Source organism: Zeus faber (genome assembly GCF_960531495.2).
Source record: "Zeus faber genome assembly, chromosome: 22".
Taxonomy (NCBI): domain Eukaryota; kingdom Metazoa; phylum Chordata; class Actinopteri; order Zeiformes; family Zeidae; genus Zeus; species Zeus faber.
This window is the reverse complement of record NC_137209.1, coordinates 9009024-9035000: the sequence shown is the minus strand read 5'-3', so window position 1 is coordinate 9035000 and position 25977 is coordinate 9009024. Positions and strand designations below refer to the sequence as shown.

Below are 25977 nucleotides of genomic sequence, written 5' to 3'. Positions count from 1 at the left end.
ACACGCTTTTCTTTTTTTTTTATTTCTTCACCTCCACCCCCTTGCTGTTTTGGCATTGAGATGTCCCCGATGGAGGCAGAAAATGCCACACCCACGCAGCCGTGGCCTAAATTCAGCCATGTGCTTGTGGGGACGAAAAGAAAATCATACGACGTGGTATTCTCAGTTTTGGCATATTTGTCGCCGCCACCATGACTTACAGATCGATGGTGAATTTCCCTTCATTTTATAATAATAATTATAATTACTATGATTATTCTGTCAGCAAATTCAGGAGGTGAATGAGATGAATATGTGGATATGGTTATCAGTGTTTCTCACTGAATTCGTACAATTTTAAGTTCAGCACAGCCTAACAATTCCCAGGGGAAGAGGAGCTTTTTTTTTTTTTTAATGTTTGATCGGCAAAACTTTAAGAAATTGTAACACTGCAATACTTGAAAGTTAATGCTACTTGAAGATGATTTGCAGTACGTATTGAATCTGAAGGTCACAGCCCATTTCCCCGCCTTATTTAGGAGTGAAATTGATCGCGGCCGGTTGCTTTGGCAAGAGAAAGCAGGAGGTGTCTGGCTGCGCCAACCCATGGCCTCGCCACCTGTCTACCACAACCACCACAGTCTACTGAGGCTGGTACTCACAGATCTCTTTATTTTGAAGTGAATATTTTTCTCCGCTTTTCTAAGTTTTCACTGCGAAGCGCAATCAGTAACGTTGGACAATTGGTAACAAACAGCGGTCGCTCAAAGAAGCCACAGAAACAACACCAACATTTCCACTGCTTCTCCTCCCCTATGCTCTGAAGGCTTCTCAGCCTTCATGGCAAATTGTAATGTCCAAAACTATGATTGATAAACGTGTTTTTTAAAGTCATGTTTTTTTGCGGTATGCAACCCATTTAGCCAGCAGTCTCCTGACAAAGTCCATCACTACTCAGCTGCAGCCATAGATGTAGAACATCCAGTGTGTGATGTGTTCTGGCTTAACAAGGTAACTTGAATCAAACTGTAGTGTAGACACTGGTGTAAGGCAATGTCTGGACTCTGGAACGGTTCCAGCCTCGAATGATGTATGAAACTCAAGCTTTGCATTCGAGCGCATTGTGTTTGGGCTTCATCCACCGAGGGGGGGGGAAATAAGTCCATGATGACTACATTATCTGCAGAACATGCGGTGAGAAAGCTGCAGCAATTTAATGATTAATCTGTGTGACCGTCACCAGCTTTTTTATGGTGAATGCAACCCGGCAGCTTTTAGTTCAATGCATGCAGGGACTTCCTAATGGAGGACAGAAATGTCAGTGTCTGACTTGCTGGTAGCTTGTCAATATGTAAACGGAAGCTTTTAGTGTTGCGTGCCCTAGTAAACACACTGACTACACGTGTGTTTTCCTGCAGTCTCTGCACACCCATTGCACAGGATGACACTTGGCTTGTTAATTACCCATCCAATCAACCCTTTTCACAGAGGTGTCTGAGCAGGGTTATTGAACTCATAATATGACTTATAAGTCTCTTTCATTAAGGTGTACCAGTACACTTCTAACCAACAAATAATTGTACATTGTCTGTGAAAACCATCCATAAATTAAAGTTTTATTTAAAATCAGGTTTGGTTTTGTGCCATTGATTCAAGTCTTCTGATATTCGACAAGAGTCTGTTTCAGTACAAATCACCAACACAAAAATTGTGATACCAAATGCTTCTATAATTCTATGAGAATAGAAACATCATATGGCTACATCTATGTTACTAGGGTTGCCCGGGTACCCTCCACTTTGTTTTATTAACCTTTTTTTTGTTGAAACTTGTGATCACTCCAAGTTTTCTTGACAGGACGATTGAGTGCTACACGTGCTCCTGGTGTAGTCTTGGTGAAAGTTAGTCTTCTGACGGATCCGACGTGGATGGAAATGCCATCCAATGCAATTCACAGTGGGATGACACTTGCCTCTGAGACGACTTGGGTTTCTGCTTTCTAGACAAGCATATTCTCTATTGGAGAAAAGGGGATTTATAGGCCAATCATAATGTCTATCTCGATCTGCTGAGTCTATATACTTGGGATCTCGATTGTCGATGCTAGGGAATAAATTATAATTGAACGCCGAAAATCTGAAAAAGTGACTTGTTTGTCTCCAGTATCTGCGATACCATGCCATCCGTAGTACAGAGTAGGTACCACTCTACTGTCTGCCTAACCAGAGATGACATATAGAAAACCTTGAAAATTTAGGAATGCCAGCCAACGCCGAAAACAAAGAACAGCTACCGATATGAGAAATACAACAAATAAAGATGTCAAACCGCTGTGCAGCCAGAACTGCTGCGGCGACATCTCCGCCGAATGTGAGGCTTGTCGAAAGAGAAAAGCAATAAGCGTCGTGTATGTCTACGTACTTTACCTTGGAGGGAGATGATCAAGGGGTGATCATTGACTCTCAAAAACCATTCTGCTCACTGCCAAATGGTGCATCTCACAGTGCCTAAAGCGGCTACGAGGCTGGCGTCCCGTTTTAGGGTTCAAGCAGGTGAGTTTCAGTTCTTGTTAAAATAACATTAACAGCAAGCAAACATGTTGTCAGAGTTTTCAACAACAGTACGTTGTTGATAATATCCAGTGTTGCAAACCTAACATTTCAGGAATACTGACTGGCCCATACAACATATCGCCATCAAAAATCATGTTATTAAAGAGTTGGAGTCTGTCTACTCTGCCAAAGTGCCCTGATCTAATTTTTGGTCTTACATGGCGGCATTTGCAGGATGTGCTGTGGTTTTATTATGTGAATGCCTACACTACTTTACCTAAATAATTGTTGGTTGAAGGAGATATACATTACGCCATTTTAAGCTCCTGTGGGTGATAGCAGTTGTTTCCTTCGTACTTATTGGCAGCACATTATGGTTAAATACTTGAAGACTATACAACCATATCTGATATCTGGCCATTTGAAATAATGGGACAGGCTTGTGAGATTGAAGACTTTATTTCAGTCAACATTTCAAATAAAAAGGCATAGGCATTAGGATTTGTATTGGAAAGACAAAAAATGGATAGTAATACGAAATGGGTAAGGAAGTACCAATATCCCCAGCTGGGCTAAAACGTTACCCAAGAGAAGAGGCAGACAGTACGTCTTATTATGTAATCTTTGAACGTCTGCAGCAGGTAATTATGTTTTTTTTATTTTAAATTATTTTTTAATGGGACAAATAGATTACTCTTATCTAATTTCCTTTAGTTGTTCAGAAATGCTTCAGATAGGCCTCTAGCTCTGTGGAGAGGATCGGTTGTTTACCCAAGCCCCCCGCCCCTCTCTTGCGATTACATTTGGGCAGGATTTCATCTCAGAAATGCTGCAGGTGACTCTCCACCGGGACTCGGTTGGTAGGTTGTAGGAGGGTTTAATTAATGATGAGGAATGTTAGCTACAGTTGAGGCACTGTTGTATATGGGTCAGCCCCATGCCTGGTGTGCTCTGTTTGCTAAGTGAGGGAGCAAATATAGAATAGCCTCATCCCATATGTATGCGTCTAGTAATTGCATTCTAGAAATGCCAGCGTCTCTGCTGCCAATGAGCCCTCCTTGGGAGGTGCGATCTCGCCTGTTGAGGCATATTATCTTGGAAGCAAGCTGTGAATGAGTACGGAAAACACTGAATATGCTTGGAGCTGTTGGAGCATATCAACATTTCTATGTTGATTACTGAAATGTTGTATTATATCGTTTTCACACCAAAATTAGCGGGTTGACCCAGGGTTTTTTTTAAATGCGGTAAAACCCCCTTAAAAACAGGCGATTGACACGTTTCCCATCGCAGGAGAAATTGTTGTTTTTTTTATTCCTGGTTCGATGTCATGAACACGTTGGGAAAGGGGCGTGTCATGGTTCCACTGTGATTAAAAACAAAACAGTAGAGGGGACAGCAACTAAAACAAACAGCGCATAAAACTGTAAAACTTTTGAGTTTTTGAGTCGTTCAAAAGAATGGGATCGTTCATGAACGACCCGACACTACAGTAGAAGTAGCATGGAGCAACGATCAAGAAACGTCGCGGACTTCAACGAGCGTCCCGTCGCGCAAGCGAAGGGGCCCAAAATCAGCGGATGGACCCGGGTGTTCTGTTCATATCAGAGCCCATTGGAGGTGGAGCCCATTTAAAAACCTGTGTCTATTGCCGAGTCATTTCACCTGGGACTGTGACCCGGGGTTTTTCCCACTGGTGACAAATGCCGGATGCTAGTGGGTGTTACCGGGTTTTTGGTGCAGGGTATGTGTAGAACATTGACTGGAAAAAGTTTGTGACTTTGCCGCTTTAAGGTCAGAGGGATCTTAGATTAAGATTTAACATGTATTTTTATTTTTTGTTTTATTTTTTTAAGATTTGTGATATAGGTAGTTGGTGTTCATTCATCCACCGTAGACTTCTCTTGAACCCTTGAAACGTATCTGTAGCTTGTACAGCCGCCGCTCGACATGTCACAGCTCCCGCTCAGGACAAGCCGCCAACAAGGCCGCTTTGTGAAGTCGTTTCCCTGGCGCTGGTGACCCTCTCTAGGTTTTAGTGGCGACATATGTTCTCGATAGACCCATGTCAGCCCTTCCCAACACCAGTGCCAGTTGACAGCATGATGGAAAGCGGCGGAGGACTCAGACAAAGGTGGTTCTGTACACGCGTGTGATGTCGGGTGGGAATGGGTTAACAGGGAGAACAGAAGCCAAAACCCGCCGACCACTCCTTCCCGAGCTGTCTGAACTGCAAGTTTACTGGTTAGAAGTACCGTGACCCTGAACCCTTGTTGTAGAATTCCCCCACGATAGCATCATTTCTCATGGAGCACCAGCCTGTAAAATGACAATCGAGGTGTAACGATACACATTGCCGTAGCTAACTGTACACCGTACAAGCCAGACAATCATAGCATCGCCTCGCACACAGAATTTGAATTCGGAGTTCTCAGTTTCACCTGGAATGGCAAAGCATCCATCCATCATAGGGTGGACGGATTTATCACTCCACCCGATCAGCTGATCTTCAATGCAGCGAACACAAATGAGCAACAAGATCTGGAAGAACTCTGATTTTTGTCAGCACTGTTTACCAGTAAACTACGTTAAGGGCTGGAAAAACAGTGAGTCCAGGAGAGACCAGTCGACAATGTTCTTTTGTGATACGGGTGCGTCGCTGGAAATACCTTGAAAATGTATTTATTTGCATTTATTTTCTCCCACTCTACCAAAAACGTACTGAACCATGAGTTTGGTGAAGCCTTATACCCCTGGTAGACTAGTCTAGCTGCTCAAAGTCTTGCTGTGGCAATAGCTCGTATGCAGCCCTTCGCACTCCGTCTTCCACATCCTTTTAGCCTTTTTTTTTTTTTTTTTTATTGTTCCGTTTCCGCCATGCTCCAAAGCTGATTACAGCGCCTCCTCTAATGAAAGCTAATCCTGTGTCACGGCATTGTGAAGGAACCGTGGTGGGGTGGGGGTAGGATGAGTGGAGTGGAGGGGGAGGTGGGGGCGGCGGCTTCAGCACGGCACTGCGAGCAGGGAATGTCTTCTTCTGGCGCTGTCATTCAGCTGAGTGGCTCTCCGTGGCAATGCCGGTGGGAGGTAACATCTCTGCAAATTTGTCAACTTGCAAGGGTTTTTTTTTTTTTTGGTTGTTGTTGTTGGGTTTTTTTCTCGCATCCAATTTGAGCTTCAGTGCACTGTTAACACTGTTAAGGCGTTTTCCTTACTGCACAACATGGCCCAGACTTGTAATAGCTTTTAATAATTCACCTTTACCATGCACGGTATAACCATTCAGCAACCCTCAATTAGAGCTTGGTATGGCACCCCTAAACCCGACAGTTCACTTTTTTAATATATTGGATATAAAGAGTTAGAGGCCATAAACCACCTTAAATAACCCCTGCCTACCGTATAAAAACCCCCTTTAAAGGGATTTACTCCAGTTGCTTTGTCTATCTTGTCCAGATTCAGACAGGCGGGGCCATACCAACTTGATCACTGAGGTTGCATGTGAACGGTGTGAGCTCAATGCAAGGCTGCAGGTGGAATCTACTCGCCAAGCCCCTGTAAAATTACGGAAATTGCATCGTCTCAAAAGCCGGGTTTAAGCGATGGGGTTTCATTTGAGCATCCTGTTAATGTCTCTTTTAGTTGGATTCTGGTTCCATATTTTTAAATAGGCTTTTATTAAAAAAGAAAACGTAAAATATAGTTTTCGTAAGGTCTTTCTAGTTTCCTTTGCTTTCTTTCTTTCTATATTTTTCTTGCCTACTGTGTTTCTTTTTGTACAGAGCACATCTATATTGACATCTATTTTATTTATATTATTCTGTTCACTAACCGCTGTTTTAGGAATCACTTAGTTAGCTAGCTCGGAATTAGGTGAGCTGTTATGTTTGGTTTAGTAATTATTGTGCATAATCTCCGGGTGCGTTGCAAAGTCATTTCACTTCATATATGTATGAAAGTATGTATGTGACAAATAAACCGCTTGAATCTTTGTGAAACACAAATTGTCGCTTTCCCTCGTGATTGTTACATTTTGTTCTTCTGTGATGAGTATCATCGAGTTCCGTTTGAATTTCTTATCGAAACGAAAATTAACAGCAAGCACTCATCCTCACTCTGCCTTCCGACCTCTAAGCCAGGAATGCCTCCTTCTGCGAGAAATCGCGTATAAATCATTTTTGTCCTTTTTCGTGATGGCTTTTTGTCGATTGTGAATACTTTTAGCCGACATTACATACCCAGTGTGGTCAAATACATCACTAGGTGTTTTGTGTGATCATATTTTCTCTCTGTTTGTTTTAAAACATATGTGGCGCTGACCATTACGGATTCCATTTTTTTTTTTTTTATTATGATGTTGTTCAACGTGAACAACCTCTGTTAATCCTTTGAATTGATAATCAGATATCAGGATTTACTCACTGAGCACTTTATTAGACACTATAGTAATACTGGGTAGGGCCTCCCTTTGCTCTCAAAACAGCCTCACTTCTCCTTGGCATGGATTTCACAACATGTTTGAAAGATTCCTTTGAGATTCTGCTCCCTGTTGACGTGATTGCATCACGCAGGTCCTGCAGATTTGTCTGCTGCACATTCATGCTGCAAATCTCCCGTTCTATCACATCCCAAAGGTGTTGTATTGGATTCGGACCCGGTGACTGGGAAGGAAACCGAAGAACACTGAACTCATCATCATGTTCATGACACCAGTTTCAGATGACTTTTGCTTTGAGACACGGTGCATTATCATGCTGGAAGTGGCCATTAGGAGATGGTAAATTGTGGCCATGAAGGGATGCACACGGTCAACAACAATACTCAAATAGGCTGTGGCATTCAAGCGGTGATTGATTGGTATTAACAGGCCCAAAGTGTGCCAAGAAAAAAATCCCCACGCCATTACACCACCACCACCACCACCACCGACACCAGCCTGGACTGTCGACACAAGGCAGGTTGGGTCCGTGGATTCATGCTGACCCTTCCATCTGTGTGCCTCGGCAGAAATGGAGATTCATCAGACCAGGCTACGTTTCTCCAGTCTTCAACGGTCCAGTTTTGGTGAGCCTGTGCCCACTGCAGCCTCAGCTTTCTGTTCTTGGCTGACAGTTCGTGGTCTTCTGCTGTTGCAGCCCATCCGCCTCAAGGTTCCACGTGCTGTTCATTCCGAGACGTTTTTTCTGTTCACCACAGTTGTACAGACTGGTTATCTTGAGTCACCGTAGCTTTTCTGTCAGCTCCAACCAGTCTGGCCGTTCTCCGTTGACCTCTCTCATTAACCAGGAGTTTCCATCCGCAGAACTGCCGCTCACTGGATGTTTTTTGTTTTTCGCACCATTCTGAGTAAACTCTAGAGACTGTGTGTGAAAATCCCAGGAGATCAGCGGTTACAGAAATACTCAAACCAGCCCCTCTGGCACCAACAATCATGCCACTGTTGAAAACACTGAGATCACATTTTTCCCCCGTTCTGATGGTTGATGTGAACGTTAACCAAAACTGCTGCCACACGATTGGTTGATAAGATAATTGCATGAATAAGTGTACAGGTGTTCCTAATAAAGCGCTCAGTGAGTGTATATTCACATTTTCTAAAAAATACTAGTATTCTGAGTAAGGTATAAGGTAAATATATTTTTCCCCCTGGTGATTTACAAGGAGCCATTTATGTGTTGTGCCGTTCAGGCTTTAATTCTTTGGCAACCGTATGCTGCAATTGTGGTTCTTTTTACTCGAAATTTGTGAAAATAAATAAATAAGGTGGTCTCTCAGAATTGATTTCTTGCTTGTACTTTCGTAGCTTTATGTGGGCCAGATTTCAGAGGCTGTGAGGAAGAGTTGACGGGCAGAGCTACATTTAAATACAACCTCAAATATTTCTCTCCCTCGAGAAGCATTTGATGCCCGAGCTCAAAGAGTCTAAGCTGAAGAGCTTTCGGGCTGGCACGCTCACCACTTGAATTTTGCATTTCTGTATGAAACAAATGCGAGCTTCATCATTGAATGCCGTAATCAGTGAAAATGTATTTAACTGCAAACCAACATATATAAAATGTGGATCCGTGTTTGCCTTTGCCCTATGGCAATAACGGTGCATTAAAATTGATCTATAATTTTTGATTTCATGAAACATGAACTTTAGAATTGTTGGCACATACTAGTTGTGACTGTTTACGATGTACCATAAACAGGGGATACGTCTTTTCAACGGAATTTCACACGAGGAGGTTTGTGTGAATTTGTGTAAGAAAACAAATCGATAACAGGCATATGAACTATAAATAACACCATCCGAGCTACTGCCATGTTTGTATTTCTCTCTCTTATACACAAGAGGCGTATTCACCACGCTCTTAATTCCAACATTTTGTGTTCAATCTTCCTTTTCATGGCAGGGAGACCCCACCCTCTGTCACAATTTCTCCGCAAGTTGCAGTTTTCCAAAATTGTGGCGGAGATCCGACAGGGAGGCCGGTGTGTCTCACGACTCTTGAATGGCCAGTAAGGCTTTATAATACAAGTGGTGGGAATAGGAATGGTTGTCTACCCCCAACCCCACCCCCACCGCCCTCCCCCATACCAGCCCCACCCCCCAGTCAGGCCTGAATCACTGCAGTCACTTGGCAAACGGCGAGCTGGGCCGCCGCTGGCCTCTCAGGGTGTCATTGATTTACCCCCTCCCTTTACCGGTCGATGGCCAGCCACACATCCAATCACAGCGGGGACATCCCTGAGAGAGATACGCGTGCGCCAGCATCCCCCCCCCCCCCCCCCCCTCCCCGCGCACGTCCCGCGTAGCCTCACCAATTAAACGGGGACTTTAGTCAGCGCCATGTCAGGGCAACAGTGCATCGAGACCACCTGCTGCCGTTGCTGCTGCCACTTCTGCCAAAGATGCTGAGGCATTTCCTGATTTGATACCCGCTGTCCTCATCCTGCCGCTAAAACAATCCGGGATCGTCTTTCGAAGAGACGCCAAATCTTGTCGGGATGGCGATCAGAGCGCCGCCTGCAGCGCAGCCTGTTTCGAGCGTGGGCGTGGCTGAGCTGAATCCAGGGCTCGGATCGAGGCGGAACCTACGACGCCGGTCGCACAGGGGATCACTCTGAAAAGCAGCTTCCCTTACTTCTAGTCTTGTATTTGAGTTCATGGCTTTGTAGGGAGGATATTTTCCTAGTCGATGTCATATTATAATGATGGTGATTTTGACTTCTGCTCCAAAACTGTAGCTTGGATCAAGCATGCATGTTGCTGAGAATGAATTCACCATGCTGCCAGCAACTGCTTTTCAGGCCAATCTTTTGATGGATGGGAGATTAGGACCGCTCTGTTTCCGTGGCAACCCTTTTTACTCACTTTTATCTCATCTCTCCTGTTTGATAATATAGAAGCCCATATCGGTACAACTGGTGATGGTGGAATTAGAGGCTACTCCTTGATTTATTATTTAAACGCTTTATAAATAAACCATTTGTGACATTTCATGGATGCAAAAAATTAATAAACCAATTAAGTTTGACATTGGCATGCTGATACAGATTATTGCTTGACCAGGACAATTTTCAAATGCTAATTTAGAAATGTGTGCTTACAGTACACTCATATTAGCATGTGTGCATTAGGGGTGGGAATCACCAGGAATTTCACATTTAAATGTATCCGCATTAGTCTGGTCATTGCCTATACCTCATGGCCCTAAATATAAACAAAAAAAATGGATTCTTGCCGTTAGACTATCGGTACAATATCGTGGTGAAAATATCGCAAAATATAGACTTATCAGCCACAGCATTAAAACCACCACAAATAACCACTAATATTGTGGAGGTCCCCTTTGTGTCGCCAAAACAGCTCTGAGCCATTGAGGCATGGACTCCACAAGACCTCTGAAGGTGTCCTGTGGTATCTGGCACCAAGACGTTAGCAGCAGATCCTTTAAGTCCTGGAAGTTATGAGGTGGGGCCCCCATGGATCAGGCTTGTTGTTCCAACACATCCCACAGATGCTCCATCAGACCCTAACCCCGACCATCCACATGATGTAGAAGAAAACATGATTCATCAGACCAGGCCACCTTCCTCCATTGCTCCATGGTCCAGTTCTGATGCTCACCTGCCCATTGTAGGTGCTTTTGGTGGTGGACAGGGGTCAGCATGGACACTCTGACCGGTCTGTGGCTACACAGCCCCATACGCAGCAAGCTGTGATGCACTGTGTGTTCTGACACCTTTCTATCATAGCAGCTTTAACTTTTTCACCAATTTGTGCCACAGTAGATCATCTGTGGGATGGGACCAGACGGGCTAAGACTTTACTCCCCACGTGTATCAATGAGCCCATGGGCGTCCATGACCCTGTTGCCGGTTCACCGGTTGTCCTTCCTTGGACCACTTTTGGTAAGTACTTACCACTGCATACCGGGAACACCCCACAAGACCTGTCGTTTTGGACATGCTCTGATCCAGTCGTCGAGCCATCACAATTTTTCTCTTGTCCATTTTCTTTCAACTTCAAGAACTGACTGTTCACTTGCTGCCTAATATATCCCACAATTTGACAGGGGCCACTGGAACAAGATGAGGTGTGTGTGTGTGTGTGTGTGTGTGTGTGTGTGTGTGTGTGTGTGTGTGTGTGTGTGTGTGTGTGTGTGTGTGTGTGTGTGTGTGTGTGTGTGTGTGTGTGTGTGTGTGTGTGTGTGTGTGTGTGTGTGTGTGCAATCCTCCGAGCATCACTTGTTAAGTGACGTCTGTCTTGGGCTTAACTGTTGAAACTCCAATGATAGAGGCACAATGGCACTTTTTCATTTCCAATTTAAAAACGATTTAAATATTCTCCTTCACCGCAGCAGCAACGTCGCATATTTCAGGCTAAATTTGTGGAACGTCAGATTATTACTTTCCCCCCTCCAGAACCAGCATTTTTTTTTGTTGGTATTGGCCCTGATACTGATACAAGGTGATGGATCTGTGCCAACTCTAATTTTTCTCCTCTTTTTCTGACACTACCAGTGGATTTTTCTCATTTTTTCATTTTTACCCTCCTACTTCCTTCTTTCTTTCTTTCTTTCTCTTGCGTAGTCTAAAATTCGGCGCTGTTCATTGGCTTTAGCCTACTTCCTGAAAAAAATGTACACGTAGGTGCCAGTAAAAGTATATATTGGTTTGAACTGTATATAGCAGTTCACCAACATGATATACATTAAGCCATATGGATTTAAAATCTTCTTAGTGTAAGCACTGCCTATTTCATTTATACTCTACCTAATCCCCACGCCTGCACTCCATTCCCGTACTGTGCTTACATGTACTGTGCTTACATGTAATCGCCCTGCCATCAAGTCATCCATTTCCTGTACTCTACCTGCTTGTCCTGCTCAGGGTCGCGCGGAGGGGGTTGGAGACTATTCCAGCTGTCTTGGGGCATAAACATGTCATTGTGTAGCGCACAAAAAAAAAAAAAAGGCCCGTGCTTCAAAGTCCTGCTCTGCGACGCGATTTTGTCCAGAGCCTGCCCCCTCGCCGCTAATGCATGCTAAAGAGCCACACACCAATTTCTAAATGACCTTTTCGCTGTAAGCCCTCGAAGCCCACAAGCCTCTTGAATCGATGCTCTGTGCTGTGGCCAGATGTGAAGGCCTTAGCTCCGCCGCCCAGCTGCCAGGGCACTTCATCTAAATATTACACAATATGGAAAAGCTGAGCAGTTTCCTTCATCTCTGTTTTGAGTCCCATTGCAAAGACCAGGTTATGGTTGTGGACCCAATGTTGGTTCTGTAGTGGATCAGCAATTAGAGTGTTGTTTTAGAGGTGGGCAATATGGCAAAAATATCATTATGGCAAAATTATCAATTCATGTCGGTCTTTGAGACTATTTTTGCAAGTTGCTGAACAGTGCAACCAAGCAAATTTCCCTATTTGAAAACAATATAGCCCGACAAGGTAACAAAACCTAAAAGAAAAGAGAATAACGGATAATTTAGGCCAAAGTACCTTTTCAGCAAAAGAGATGCTTGAGCTGCGAAATAGCCCCCCTCCCGGCAATGTGAATTATGGGAGTACTGGTGTTGTGCCGAGTTCTGTCTGCCCATTGAGAATTGCGTGCACATCGCAGGAGCGCGCCACCAGCGCACTCCCACGGGGGGCATGTACTGGCGCATATTTTCTCCGCCGCGCGTCCGTGTTCCCCGTTTCTCCAAACAAAACCAATACAAATAGTGTGTTTTTTTTCGATTATAATATTTTATTTCCGTTTACTCCTGTTTTACAATCGCGGACGAGCAGACAGTGTGATTTAAGATTTGGCTGAGAAAACAACTTTGAATCCGTGCGCGAGCCATAGAACGGCGACCGACCGAATCTACACCGTACCACAATGCTAACAATGTCTCTGTAAAGACGGAGCACATTTTAATATCGTCGTATCGCACACCCCCAATTCAAGCCACCTCCAGCCAATTTCCCATCCTGCCCCCCCAAATGGAAAAAGGGGGTGCAGTGAGTAATTGAACATTGTGCTTTAAAGGTCCCATATTATGCTCCTTTTCAACAAGTTAATATAGGTCTCTGAGGTCCCCAAAATATGTCCTTTTTTTTGGGCTAAAGTACCACCTAGATGATGCATTCTAACATGCCTTGTTTTAATGTCAAAGATGCGACGACATCGATAGGCGGAGCCCCGGGTTGACCTAAATGTACAATGAACCGGTCGACAGCCCGACCGACCACTAAGCTGCTCACCAATCTAATGTTACAAGTCATGTTATAGTCACGCCGTTGAACCGGCAACCCAACACTTCTCCCTCGCGCTCCGACTCAGTCACGCCACACACTGCCCCGCACCAGATCGCCCGTGCACATTCCCTCTCGGGAGACATGTGAACCGTCCGGAGTAACAACGCATCCACGGTCATTACAATATTATATTGTATTTACTATATCAGAATCACGATACATTAAATATTATTATTATCTAAATGGCATAAAGTAACAACCATGCTTGGGATTCCCTGTTTACAATCAGAATTGGTTTATATTCGCCAGGTACATGTACCAGGATTTTTTTATGCTGAGGTTTGGTGCACTTCAGTACAGACAAATCAGCATTCAAAAATAAAGGGCTTTACAGTCAGCGGAAAAGAAGAATTGAAATTAAATATTAAATGATAAAAATGAATACAATTAAAATGGCAGATATATGTCTATAATCTCTGCATAATATATATAATTTGTATATGTGCAAAATGCCAAAAATACAAAACAGAAATTGTCAGATATTTAAAATATACTTTTATAGAATTGGCTTATTTTAATTTGTAATGGAAAATGAATGTTTACATTAAACAAATCGAATCGTTCCGTATTGAAATGTATCGTCTCTGAATCCCATCGTAGCCTGTGTATCGGATCATCTTATTAGGGCGAGATGCACACACCTATGTAGTTGTGTTTCCCAATATTTCACACCACACAGTATATGCAACAGTTTATTCTAGGCAGATTATTTATTTATATAATAATTTTCATTTATTCATTGTGCTGGGCGTAGTAGCTGTCCACAGCTAGAGCTTTGTCTGGCAAGCCGGGCCTGGTCATTAAAAAAAAAAAAAGAGGTGGAGAAGCCCTGCTCCAAGATACGTGGATGTGTTTCCAGGGTGCGAGTTGGTGCGCATTGCAAATAATTTATCGCCTCACTAATGTCATTTCTTATATGGCTTGTCTGCCTCTGTCCCCTCGCTTTGCTGTGAGATAAGAGAGCCTGTGATGCCAGCGTTTTGCATAATGCGTCTAAGGTAATCGGCCCCCGGATGGACTTTGTGGGGGTGTAATACCGAAGTAATGAAAATGTTGCCAAATGATTCTGGAAGTTTAGATGCTTTGTACCGCACAGTGTGTCCTTTGTCTTCCACCGCCCACGAGAGCTCGTACGTTCACTCTTCGCCGTCGTCTCCCGGACGTGTCCCCTACTAACGCTGCACAGTTTTGTAATTCAGTTAGAGGACCCCGAACATGCTTTTTTTTTTTTTTTTTTTTCCCAGTTGTAAAATGTATGACAGTGGCAATGCATAACATGTCTGTGTTGGGTGGATTACACTAGAAGTCCCAGAATTCCCTTTAAAATGTCAACTTTTTCTTTTTTTTTTGTTGTTGTTGTTCTAGTGGGTTTTTTTTTTTTTTTTTTACAAACACTAATATCCAGGTTTACCCTCGTCTTTGCTTTAAAGGTCCCATATTACACTCATTTTCGACAAGCTGATATAGGTCTCTGAGGTCTCCCAAAACATGTCTTTGAAGTTTTCTGCTGAAAATGCCACTCAGATTATGAATTTTTGCCAATTTAGTACGCCTCTATACCCCTCCTGTTCTCGACGGGCTGCTTCTGTGTGTGCAGCTTTGAATTCAAATAAGCTTTTTGCTTCCCACGCCCCTTTCCGGCGTTTACCTCGACGCTCACGAAAAGAAGCGGTATGGCTTTTAGAGACGCAGGAATTCAGCCGCACAATGTTTGACCCGGACTCTGACAGGCTCCTTCAGAAGTTCAAACATTGAGAATGCAGCAGGATGTTTCTGAATGGTGAGTGAAAGGGGACCTATTATGCAGAAGCTCACTTTTTTACTGCTTGCGCACATACGTGTGGGTCTCTGATGGGTCTACTCACACGCACACTGTCACATAAAACTCAGTCGGTTTTTCGTGAGCTGTCGCTTTCAGAAAACATTTCCCAAAACGAGCCGTCCCAGCTTTGCCGCCCTGATGGACGTCACGAAGGGCTTCATCCTAATCAGAACTGCCCTCCATCTGAGTAACCCAACAAACAAATCTTTTAAAAAGAGGAATGAATACCGACTGTCTGTGGAGAAACTGCAGAGGATGGAAATGTAAGTATTTAAAAAATAATGTTGTTGTGTTTCTTTCTAAAAAAAAAAAAAAAAAAAAAAAAAAGTATGTGCTAGGTTGACTGTAGGTTGCAGCACGCGATCAGCTGTGCGTTTCTCCAAACAAAACCAATAAAAAGATTGTGTGGTTTTTATCCTAGATGTATTAATTCATTTTCTGACGTTGGCGCGAAACCAAAAAAATTCCTGCGTCCGAGTCCCGGTGCGTTGCCGGGCGGTGTCCGTGTCTACCACGAGCTTAGAGCACGTCATGGCCTGGGATCTCTGGACTTTGATCGTGTGCAGAGGCCCGGCCCCCGGGGGGGTAGGGCCTCCAAACTCGGGCGAGTAGCGGCCGGATCCTCCCCGGGACCGGTGCGCGGTTAGGGGCCGGGCGGTTCCGGGGCCACGGCCCGGGACTTTGATCGGGTGCAGTAGCCTGGCCTTTCTGGACTTTCTCTTCTCCTTTTTCCTCGTGGCTAAATAAACAAGTCATTTATTCTGCAATAAGACTCATTAAAACACTGTTGTTGCCTCATTTTTCTCCTGCCAGTATTATAATAATTTAAATTTCATGACGGGCCCAGCCCGAGTTCGAAGTTAACAGTGGGAAATTAAAATCCAGAAAAAAAGCAGTCTCTTCGGCAGAAATGTAATATTTATAAAAATGTTTCCCGCATACCTCCACATACATCCTCTTTGTGAGCGCGAGTGAATGACTTGCGCCGCTCGGTGCACTCTGCTTCTCCGTCTGTTATTCTCCGGCGTCTGTTTCTTGGCCCCCCCCCGCCAACATATGGAGCACCCAGTGGCGTTGCTGGATTGCTGTCAACACCACGCTCAAAGCAGGCACCAATGACCACTTTCAACGCGAGGATTACCAGCTGCCTGCCAAACGGCGATTACAGATAAATTGACCCGTTTTCATCTGCAGAAATATGCGGCCGATTGGACATCTCGCAGGGGTCTGGATTGAAAGATTTCATCCGCGAGCTTGAGCCGAGGTACGCGGTCCGGAGGCGCCCGACCATCGCCGGCGGAGTTAGAATGTCCTCTAGGGCGGAGATTCGCAACCATTTGCATTTGCCGCCGACTCGTGAGAACGCGGGCGGGGTTTTTTGATGTTGTTTTTTTTTTAGTTGTTTTCCTTTTTCATAAAAAACACACTTTTTATTTGCTTTGTTTGTAGAAAACATCGCTCTGATCGGAGCTGTTCTGCAGCGGAACCGTGCGTAACGAATGTTTGACGGCCCTACTGCAAAGGCAGTTCTCAAGCCACGGGTGGAGTTACTCGGATGGTCTCATGCGCAATGAGTCTCCACTCGACGGAGGAAGTCTGAACAGCTTGTCGAATCCTGCGTTTTCTGAAATATGCTGCCCGCGAACTGACTGGGTCGTCTTACTTCACAGTTTGTGTGTTAGCAGGCCCCTCAGAGACCCGAGTGTGTGTGCACGTGCACTGAAAAAGGGAGTTTTTTCACCGTAGGTCCCTTTGCCTTCTTTTGATTGATTTTGTTGTTGTTTTTTTTTCATCGTAGTTTAAATACGTGACTGATATGCAGTGCCGGCCCTAAAGTATAAAGTATGGGATTTCTTCCCAAATTTATCTTCCGGATGATCAAACGTCACCAGTTGTGTGTGTCTTTTGTCTTTTTGTGTTGCCCATGACACGTCTACAAGCGAGCACAATGCTCGGCCATTCCTTTTCGAATACGCTCCATTTTCTAACCTCTGCTAGTGAGCTTTTAGCTGGATCTCACAGAGATCCAGCTCGTTCTACCGGCCATCCATCAAAGAGACATTTTTAAATAATGTACTCATGTCAATGAGTGAAAAAGAGGTGAGGAGAAGGGGGCTGCTGACCATTGTCTCAAACACATTGAAAGGTGTCTAATGGGCACAGATTTGTTTTGAAATACAGACCAAACTTCACACACGGGGCGCGTTCACATCAAGTCCCTCCGCTTGGCGTCGTGCTGAGCTTGCCGCCGGTCCTGGCGAGGCAGAGGGCGGGGACGCTGCTGCCGTCGTTGCCTGTCTTGGATAGCATCGGGCGTGCGGGCATTGCCAGCCCTGCCCACAGCCTCTCAGGACTTCCGCAGCTTCACGCCCCGTCAGCAAATTATTCGGGTCGATTCCGCGTTGGGTTGAAAGATGCTGCGCGTCGCACAAATGTGGACGCCGTCGCTGGAATTTGAGGCTTCCCTCTGTGGTTGATGCGACTTTTGCCAAGTAGTCTGTTGCTGCTGAATATTGCTGTGCTGTTTTAAAAAAAAAAAAACCAAAAACGTTTTTTTCCTTGTTCAGCAATGCCCACTTGTTGGCCCTGATCCCAACCTTGCTCAGACAATGCTGCACATTCAGTGCTTTTCTTTTTCTTTCTCTCTTTTTTTTTTTCTTTGTTCGGAGGAAGATATTATCAGACAGCTTGTTCTCTTTGCCTGTCTGGGGCGTTCACAGTCGAGTTACAGTGCCAGTGTGATGAGGCATCGCTAGGGTACACCGCCGCTGCGAGCGGGCAAACTCGAGCATTAAGAGAAAGGTCAAAACCGTTATCCTAACTTGTGTGTTTCTTTTTTTGTATTATTATTTATTTATTTGTTTGTTTGTTTTTGTGTTTTTCTGGCCAGACTCTCCAGATTGGAGAGGGGGGGGGGGGGGGGGGGGGGAAACTGCAGTGCTTGCCATCGGGCATGACCTTGCAAAAATACTACATAAATCAATATGGAGCGGAAGTGTTGCTATTGTTTGAGGTCAGAACAGCTTGAATGCCCATTATCTAATAATACTCTGTAGAGCCATTTAAATGAATCTAATTTGCACCCAGAATCAGAATGCGTTAAGGCTGTGTACTTTGAAATTTCCTTTTGCTCGGTGAAATCCCAAAAATAGCCACTTCTCAAAAACATGCCCCGTGAACGTGGTTCTGTCGTAGTGGATTATATATTTATAAGGAAAGCTATTGCGCACAGCTCTCTGATCAATTAAATAACGAAGCGGGTTGATCAGAAAGTGGTGGAATAGACATCTGATGCCGCGGGGCCCGAGCCTCTCCGTTAGAATACTCCTTCTCCCGCTGAAGAAGGCCAGAGGCTCAGCAGTAAACTCTGGAATCGTCTGCTTCACTTTCCAATTAAACTTCCTCGACAAGCAGTGTGCGAGTGCACACCCGTGCCCAACCCATTTGACATGTACCATACCCAAATTAAAAGTAGTAAAAATTCAGCTAATCAATAGTATATATATATTTTTTATTACTTGGCTTAAAGCAACAATAGTTTTAATAGAACAATTTGTCAACGATTGCCAACTGTCGCCTTTTATGTGGTCAAAGACAAACACATTGCACAAAAACAGCCATTATCTTCTGAAAATCATGAAAATGAATCATTTGCATTCACTCTGAAACGAGGTCTAAGGGCCGTTTATGGATTTTTTTGCAGCAGTTACTGGCGATTAAATATCTAATGTGGTTTTATTTCATGCAGTGATGCATCTTCCCTTAATGGCTTTCCTCTAGAAGAGGCTTTATCTTTTCTTCCTTGGCCACTGTATACAGTACCTCTGAAAGCCCAACATCGACCAACTTGAAACCACTTTTTCCTCTCCTGCAAAAAACCTTCTGCCGTCTCAAATTTTGGTAAGGGCCAGGCGATTATGGGGTGGGGGGTGGGAATCAATGCAGCATAGTATCGCGATATTTTGCATGGTATATTGTATCGATACACGGATGGCAAGTATCGATATTTTATGATAGAAATAGCAAATATTAGTTTCAGTTTTTGGAACTACAATAATGTAATCAATTAAATTCAATCAAAGCCGCCAGTTCTTGGCCACGGTTTGTGTTTTTTAACGGAAACATTTCAAACTATTTACTACAGCCAGGTGAGAAAGAAATTAATATATCCCAGTATCGTATCGCGATGCTTGGTGTATCGCAAAACAAAGAAACGCAATATAGGGACCGTAGTATCGCGATCGCATCGTGAGGTCCCTGGCGATGTATTGTTATAATATTGATTTTGTCTCATGAGACTTAAGATATGGAATTTTGTATATCTTGATATGGTTGTCGTTAAGGCTGCATGACCGTAAACATTTGCAAATTTCCGAACTTACGTCATAATATCCACATCACTTGTGTTTGCTTCTCAAATATTTTTCAGTAGTCCTCCCAGAAAGATAGGTCAGTTAGCTGTGTTGAGATATCGGGCTAAAAAAAAAATGGTGAATTTTGATTTTGTCAGAGTTTTAACACCCAGCAAAAAAGGCAGAAAACTGAGCAGATTCTTCCAGTAGGAAGTGTGAGATTGTGATATTGGACGCACTCACCAAACAATATACTGACAGTATGTCCAGAAAAAAAAAAAGGTTCCTTATGGTCGGCATATTTTGATCTGTTGTGCACCACGGGTCCTTGTCCTGGTCCCGTGCTAATATTAGATGAATTACCAGAGAAAGCTCAATCAGTCCCCTCTCTCTCTTTAAAATAAGTCTCCAGTGAAATTTCCCTCGTTACGTTACAGAAGGCGGTCGCAAAATGGTGAAATTAATGACAGCAAAAGCGATCAGCTAATGGAGGCTGGCTTGCGTCATGGATTGGTTTTAGGTAGATGGCCTCCAGTCAGTCTGCGCTCCAAGAGCAATAAAACACGGCGAGTGTGGCGGAGGGAGGAACGGGGCCTTTCTCTACGGCCGGCAATTGGTTTGCGGGGGCGTGGCCATAGTTATCTGTCGGGGAAGGGTTTAGGATGAAATAAGCTGCTGGAGTTGGAAGGAAATTGATGAAGCTTGAGACAGCAGCCAGGATGTCTGCATATTTTATTTTTATTTTTTCTCCATCTGAATTTTGACTGCTGAGAGCTCATATTGCACTGGCAAATTACAGTAATGGCACTCAGATGTGGCACCATAATTTAATGTATTTTTTGACACCGCCATCTATTTTCTTGTTTTAATAACTCAACGCAGCCAAGGCCTCGATGAGAACTGGCCCACTTCATTTCGGCTGCTTGCTCAGTCTGGCCATATGGACTTATGGCTTTACCGCAGAGGACAACCTCATTTTTTTGAAAGGAAATCCTTGTTTGTTTGGACTGCCTGTTCAGTGGAGTGTTTGGAAGCGAAATAAACTTCAATCAGTAATTAAGACTATTCCATAAAAGGATAGTCCTTTGAAGGATTTGGGCACGATCATGACATCTTAGTCGACGATTAACTGTTGTGTTTTAACAATTGAATTGTCTTATTTGTTCACTGGATAAGCCTATACAAAGATAGTTTGGTATAACCCACAAACTTGGTGAAGAAGACACATTTATCGGTGAATGTGAATATATATACTGAATATTGAAATTAAAGGTTTGCACTATGGACAACATGCAACATTTCAAACATTGGCTCAAAATTGCCCTTCGCAAATTTCCAAAAATCACAACAATCAGCTCAAATAATTGCGATCAGGCGATCATGTAATAACTGTGACAGCTCTAGTCCGTCGTCCTCCCATTGCCATATTTTAAGGAAGTTTGTGTAGCTTCCCTCGTGGTTTTGCTTGACTGATGGAGCATATTTCACAATGCTGGGCTACCTTTTTGGAAACTCGCTCTCCGTACGACACCGCTAATCAAATACTGCACATTCCCTCTGGCTATGAACACAGTGATTCATAACTTACCTCACAGCTGCGACGTCACATTAATGGGCCCTCTGGGCACAAACCTAACGCCATTGAATCCTGATGAAATAGCTGTATATTTGTGTGCTCTAGTGGCCTGTATTTAATCCATATTTAAAAAAAATCAAATGTAATATTTTAAACTGCTTGGTAAACAGATTGGGCGACTAAGATGACATCATTTTGTACCTTGTTGCCTTTCCTTGCTGTCGTTTTGTGATGTAAATCAATTGCAAACATAATCAGTCACTGGGGGGAAAAAGGAATCAATGGCAAAAGTAATTGACACCTTAATTGATTATAAAAGAAAATAATTGTTTGTTGTGGCCCTAATTGTCAGTCAGCGACTCCGGGCTGGAGCGGCACAGCTGTGCTTGGATAAAGGGCCGAGGGTAATTCTGTTTTGGTTTGGGATTTCTGAATGCCCCAGAAACACATGTGGAAACAATGATATTGTTAGAATAGTTCACCGGGCTGGTTGATTGTTTTGTTTAAATATAGATTGACTTTGTTTGTTTAACGAGAGCCCATTGCATCATTTTTAATTTGAGGTGTGGATGAGCTCGCTGAACCTTTCGCAAAGTAAAATGATCTGCGTGGATCTGGGAAAAGAACATGCAGCTCAAACAATGAGGGTTTTTCTTTCTTTTTAAAGGCCATGAAAAGCTTTATTGACATTGGCAGTGATTTATTTACGATGAATCCACCAACTGTGCAAGTTGCATTAAAAACACTTGCATACGAAAGGCAGTTTCAAGCCATGAGCTGCCTTTCATAATTAAATTGCTCGATATTGAGGTAGGGAGCTTCATATGGCTTCTGCTCAGCGGTTTGAAAACAACTTTTCCAGCCCTACTGGTTTATTACAGCATAGGCACATGGGTAGCGTGCATTACTTAATAAGTCTAGGAAAATGCAGATCAGGCAATTGTGTGTGTGTGTGTGTGTGTGTGTGTGTGTGTGTGTGTGTGTGTGTGTGTGTGTGTGTGTGTGTGTGTGTGTGTGTGTGTGTGTGTGTGTGTGTGTGTGTGTGTGTGTGTGTGTGTGTGCGCTTAATTATATTTATGGATTTTTCTATATGTAAATGTTCTACCCATTTGTTTACACTGCAAAATGTGCTCTCCTGCCACCTGATGCTCCGCAGGACTTACACGTGGGATTAAAATGGAGGACAGTATCACATCTGACCCAAGCTCTGACATCTAGATGCACTCTGGCCTGTTGGGCTGACGCCACTCTGCAAAGAGTGAAAGTCCACGTCGGCGCTGCAGGCCCACACCTGTTGGAAGGCTTCAAACACTGCAATTAGCATGCAAAGTGATGTATCTCGCTAAGCATAGTGTGATCGGAGATAAAGTGGAGGTCTGATTACTGCTGATGTCGCCTGCGGGTAACCGTTGGCTCTTAATTGGGATGGCTTGTCCATTCCGCGCTGTTCTAATAATGGCTACTGGCAGAGCCTCCACTCGCACCAGTACGCGATGTGCAAAGTCAGCACGCAGATGTTAATTAAGAACACGTCTCGTTTCCAAAGGGATGAGGGCTTTAATATTCTGTTTTGATTTTTCAGGATAGGATTGCTTTGTGTCTTACTTCTTAGCCTTCCACTTTGCTGCTATACATACACACACACACACATATATATATATATATATATATATATTTTTTTTTTTTTTTTTTTTTTTAGGAAAATTTAATTTTGAGTCACAGAGCATAGAAAAACTTTTGAGGTTTGCTTTTGGGAGTGGTTTATAGGGACTGTGACATGTTTGATTCTTGTGGCAAAAGTTATCCTTGATAATAACCATCAATGTTTTAAGACCCTTAATACCTGGGGTTGGACAGAATATCCCATCTACCTGAAAGTCTCGAATGAAGAAAAAGTGATTATGCATGTATGTCAATCATTATGTTCTTAAAAGCTGAATTTCCGCTGTCTCCTGGTCCATTTACCAAGTGTGTGTCAGTGACTGGACATCGACATTAAAGCAATTATCCCCCCCCCCTCTTCACTTCAAAGCTGGTTTAAAGGCTCTGCCATTATTTGCATTTCAAAAAGATGGAGCGCAGCCTATTTTCCTCACGTGATGAATAGAATTGGAAGTGCACGGTTTCACAATGGATTGAGTCAAAACAAGGTTGGGCCCAAAGCATCGGCTTCCAAATTGCTTTTTGCTTTGACAAATTGAAACAAAGCAAGAAAGCTGCTCGACTCGAGCTCTAATTAAGGAAATTGACAGTAATTGAGATTTTGTATCAGAAATGTGCAATTTCCATGATGTTCCGAGGCCGTTCAGTAAAAATGGCCACCTGTGCTCAGTTTTTCGAGATATTACTGATTGTGATGCGGCGTTTTGAACACTAAAGCTTGCAGCTTCAATACATTGAAAATCATTTTCAAGGCTCTTTTCAGAGTTCGTTTACGTTTCTTTTATATGTGTCGCTCTTTCTAAATTCCAAAAATGTACATCACAACTCATTGTAGCTGGGCATACTTTTTGTCTGGCGAACTTTGATTATTGATAACCATTGTTCTGTGACTCATTTGCTGGCGTTTTGCTGTTAGCTCTGTTATACAGTATATGTTGAATTGACGTGGAAGCGGCGTGACAGCCGTTGTGGGTGAACCATAACCACAACCCTCCGTTTCCCTCCCCTCCAGCCGTCCCGTTCCCCCCGAGCCACCGGCTCACGGCCAAAGAGGTGTTTGACGGCGAGGGGAAGCCCAAGGTGGACGTGCTGAAGGCGCACCTCACCAAGGAGGGCCGCGTGGAGGAAGGGGTGGCCCTGAGGCTCATCGGAGAGGGCGCCGCCATCTTGCGCTCGGAGAAAAACCTGCTGGACATCGAGGCCCCCGTGACAGGTCAGTGCGTCCGGACAAGACGTCGATCAAGAGAGTCTGTGAAGCCAAAGCTGTTCGGTTGGACCGGCACGGGGCGATATTAACCGTGTTGAAGTCTTAATTTTCTGGTTCTGTACCACATGACGACGAGCATGGCCAACAACAAGCGTAGTGTTTTGCAGCACGTTGGAGATTTCGGAGACGGGGGGAGAGGGGACTCCGATCAAAGAAACGCTCCGTCCATGCCAGCGGAGGCCGTTTTGGTCCCCCGAGCGAAAGCGCTGTGGACCTGTTCACCCGCCTGGTGCGCTCTGCTACCGTGGGCGGAGAGTGAGAGCATGGCTTCTCATTCCGCACAACCTATAGCTCCCGTCATTGCTGTGCAAAGTCTTGTTTTTTTTTTGTTGTTTTTTGGAGAAACGCACTCATGGAGCAGAGTTTCCGATTGAAAAAATTCTCGCTCGGGGGTCCCGGACAAAGGGGAGAGATTCCGGTCAAATATTATCTTGGTTTACTGAGCTTAAAAACAATTGATAGGCAGGCTTTACAGAGAATGACATCATCGAGGCATGTAGATGTATAATATTATTTATTGAATATTAAAGACAAAATAAGTCCCGGTTAATGCTATTTTAGAAATAAATAAATATTACAAATATTACTACTTTACTTTTAGTGCAGCCTCTTTAATTAACATTTCACTAAAATAAAATTTTGATCAAATCAAAAACAAGATAAATATGACAAGTAGGTCTTAATAAATAATAAAGTTTGGGGTGGTTGTCGTCTTCGTCGGGACGTCCTGTCGACACGTTTTACACAATGAATATTTAACCGTCTAAAACTATGGATGTATGTGTCCCAACGATACATCATCTTTCTGTTTTTCCTCAGAGTTCTAGACTGTGTGTGTGTGTGTGTGTGTGTGTGTGTGTGTGTGTGTGTGCGTGTGTGTGTGCGTGTGTGCGTGTGTGCGTGTGTGCGTGCGTGCGTGCGTGCGTGCGTGCGTGCGTGCGTGCAACCTGTCCACCAGGGCGGGGCTTACTTCTATAGCGACAACGATTGGTCAGAGGTGAAAGGTCAGCTTCAGATCGTCCATACTGGCTTCCTGTCACAACTTGCCAAGGGCGAAAATGAACAGATCTGAAATGATCGAGTCTATTTTATTTAGACATCTGGAAAAAGATATTGTGAAAGTCATTGTTTTATCGCCCAGCACTAATTCAAATCGTGCTTAGAGGGAACTATTTGTGCAATCCCTTACCAAACTGCTTTTCAAATGTTGCCCGAGCTCTATGCAACATTTCCAAAATGCTGAATTCGGGAAGTGAGGTGTTAAGCAACACACACACACACACACACACACACACACACACACACACACACACACACACACACACACACAGTGTATTTCGGTTCTTATTGCAACATTTAAGTGATGAGTTAAATTCGATTCCAGAGCTTATATCGTGGAGCTTTTTTTTCTGAGCAAAATCTTATAATGCGTTTATTTGTTGTGCAAAATTTATATTTTTTTATTCACAATATATGAGCCGTACCTTAAGTCAGAATTGTGAATAAAAATCTAAAAAATTGTGATTTGCATTCATCCCGCGACTGTGCTGCTTTATTGTAGGTGGTGTTTATGTAAAAGCTCTGCAATGAAGGCAATATGAAGATTAAGCCGAATCAGCCTCAGACGTGTCCAAAATGACGACGAAAACCACGAGGCGCTCTTTGAGCCCGTTCTCCCCAAGGTCAAAAAAAAACAAAACCCAGCGATCACCCTCACCGACCTTTTAGCGACGCGGCGAACCATCAACCAAAAACGATCCATTTGATGTTCCTTCGTCACTAGCGCAGTTTGGTTTTCATCAGACGCAAGAATGAGTTTGGTTTAATTTCGTTATCATTTTGTTTTGCATTTTCCGTTTTTTCTCTCGGCTTTTTCGCCCAGCTGCAGTCGAGCGGATTCACGCTTTCTCCTCTGCGGAGGACGAGAGGACCGATGCATATGCATGGACGCGGAGCATCCATTGTCGGCGCCC

General features: G+C 43.8%; 1 protein-coding gene across 4 annotated transcripts in view; it reads left to right on the top strand.

Moving 5' to 3' along the window:
* The window catches only part of LOC307246863 (protein phosphatase 3 catalytic subunit alpha), an 84583-nt gene that overhangs the window by 11721 nt on the left and 46885 nt on the right, over positions 1-25977 (top strand). For all 4 annotated transcript variants that reach the window (XM_080022896.1, XM_080022894.1, XM_080022895.1 and 1 more), the window contains exon 2: positions 23750-23950. In XM_080022896.1, coding sequence (XP_079879022.1) covers positions 23750-23950 — 201 coding nt within the window. The remainder of the gene's footprint in view (positions 1-23749; positions 23951-25977) is intronic.